Source organism: Scyliorhinus torazame, chromosome 18, assembly GCF_047496885.1.
Source record: "Scyliorhinus torazame isolate Kashiwa2021f chromosome 18, sScyTor2.1, whole genome shotgun sequence".
NCBI lineage: Eukaryota > Metazoa > Chordata > Chondrichthyes > Carcharhiniformes > Scyliorhinidae > Scyliorhinus > Scyliorhinus torazame.
The window spans coordinates 92029491-92030331 of record NC_092724.1 but is presented as its reverse complement, the minus strand read 5'-3'; the positions used below and the strand labels follow the sequence as shown (position 1 = coordinate 92030331).

At 50.3% G+C, this 841-nt stretch overlaps 1 protein-coding gene across 1 annotated transcript; it reads right to left on the bottom strand.

Moving 5' to 3' along the window:
- Positions 1-212: 212 nt before the first annotated feature.
- On the bottom strand, positions 213-477 carry mrps21 (mitochondrial ribosomal protein S21). The gene is given in 2 exon segments (XM_072481968.1): positions 213-321; positions 323-477. Coding segments are annotated over 2 exon segments (264 nt in total).
- Between the last annotated feature and the right edge of the window lie 364 nt (positions 478-841).

Below are 841 nucleotides of genomic sequence, written 5' to 3'. Positions count from 1 at the left end.
CCAGCTCTTCTTAATTTTTTATTCATAAGGTCAAAAGTTCAGCACCGCCTGACTAAAAACCCAGGCTGCTCCAGCAATACGTTCTGCTGCAGCTCAAGTCCCATGAACCTAATTCACAGCAAAACCAACACAAGCACGGAGCCAGTGTTCATTTGTTTTGCCCGCCTTTGGCTCGGTGTTGCCGAACGGTGTTTCTTACTCTGGAATTTCACCTAGCATCCCAACCAGGGGTTCTGGTGGTTCTTCCTCATGAGGAAGGCCAGCTTCCTCACCATCTCCATATTGTGAATGCAACGGCAATTCTCATAATTCTCGCGGATGTTTCCTGCAGGGCTTCTCGTAGTAACGCCTGCGCTTTGCTTCGTCGATAATCCCGCCTGTGGTGAGAATCTGGGCCAGGGTCTGGTAAATCATTTCCATGTCACCGCCACCCTGAACCATCACTATCCATACCATGAAACAGGCTTGCATCACCATCGCTACCAGAAGTGGCGCAAGGAGTTTAGCCTATTGCCCCTGGCATTCCCAGGCAGTCTCCCATCCAAGTACTAACCTGAGTTTGCTTATCTTCCGAGATCAAATGAGATTGGTCGTTCTCAAACTGGTATGGCTTTAGGCTGACTGACCATAGTCCCTGATGACCATAGGCTGCTTTCCCCTTTGAGAGGGAGAGCTAACTGGTGGTTATTTAACCCGAGGATCATCACGCCTCAGGCAAGGGGTAAGGTTGAGAAGGCGGGGCCTTCGTGAATAACCTCAGCAGGTACGGAAATTGAACCCACGCTGTTGGTCTCATTCTGCATCACAAACCAGCTGTCGAGCCAACAGAGCTAAACCGGCC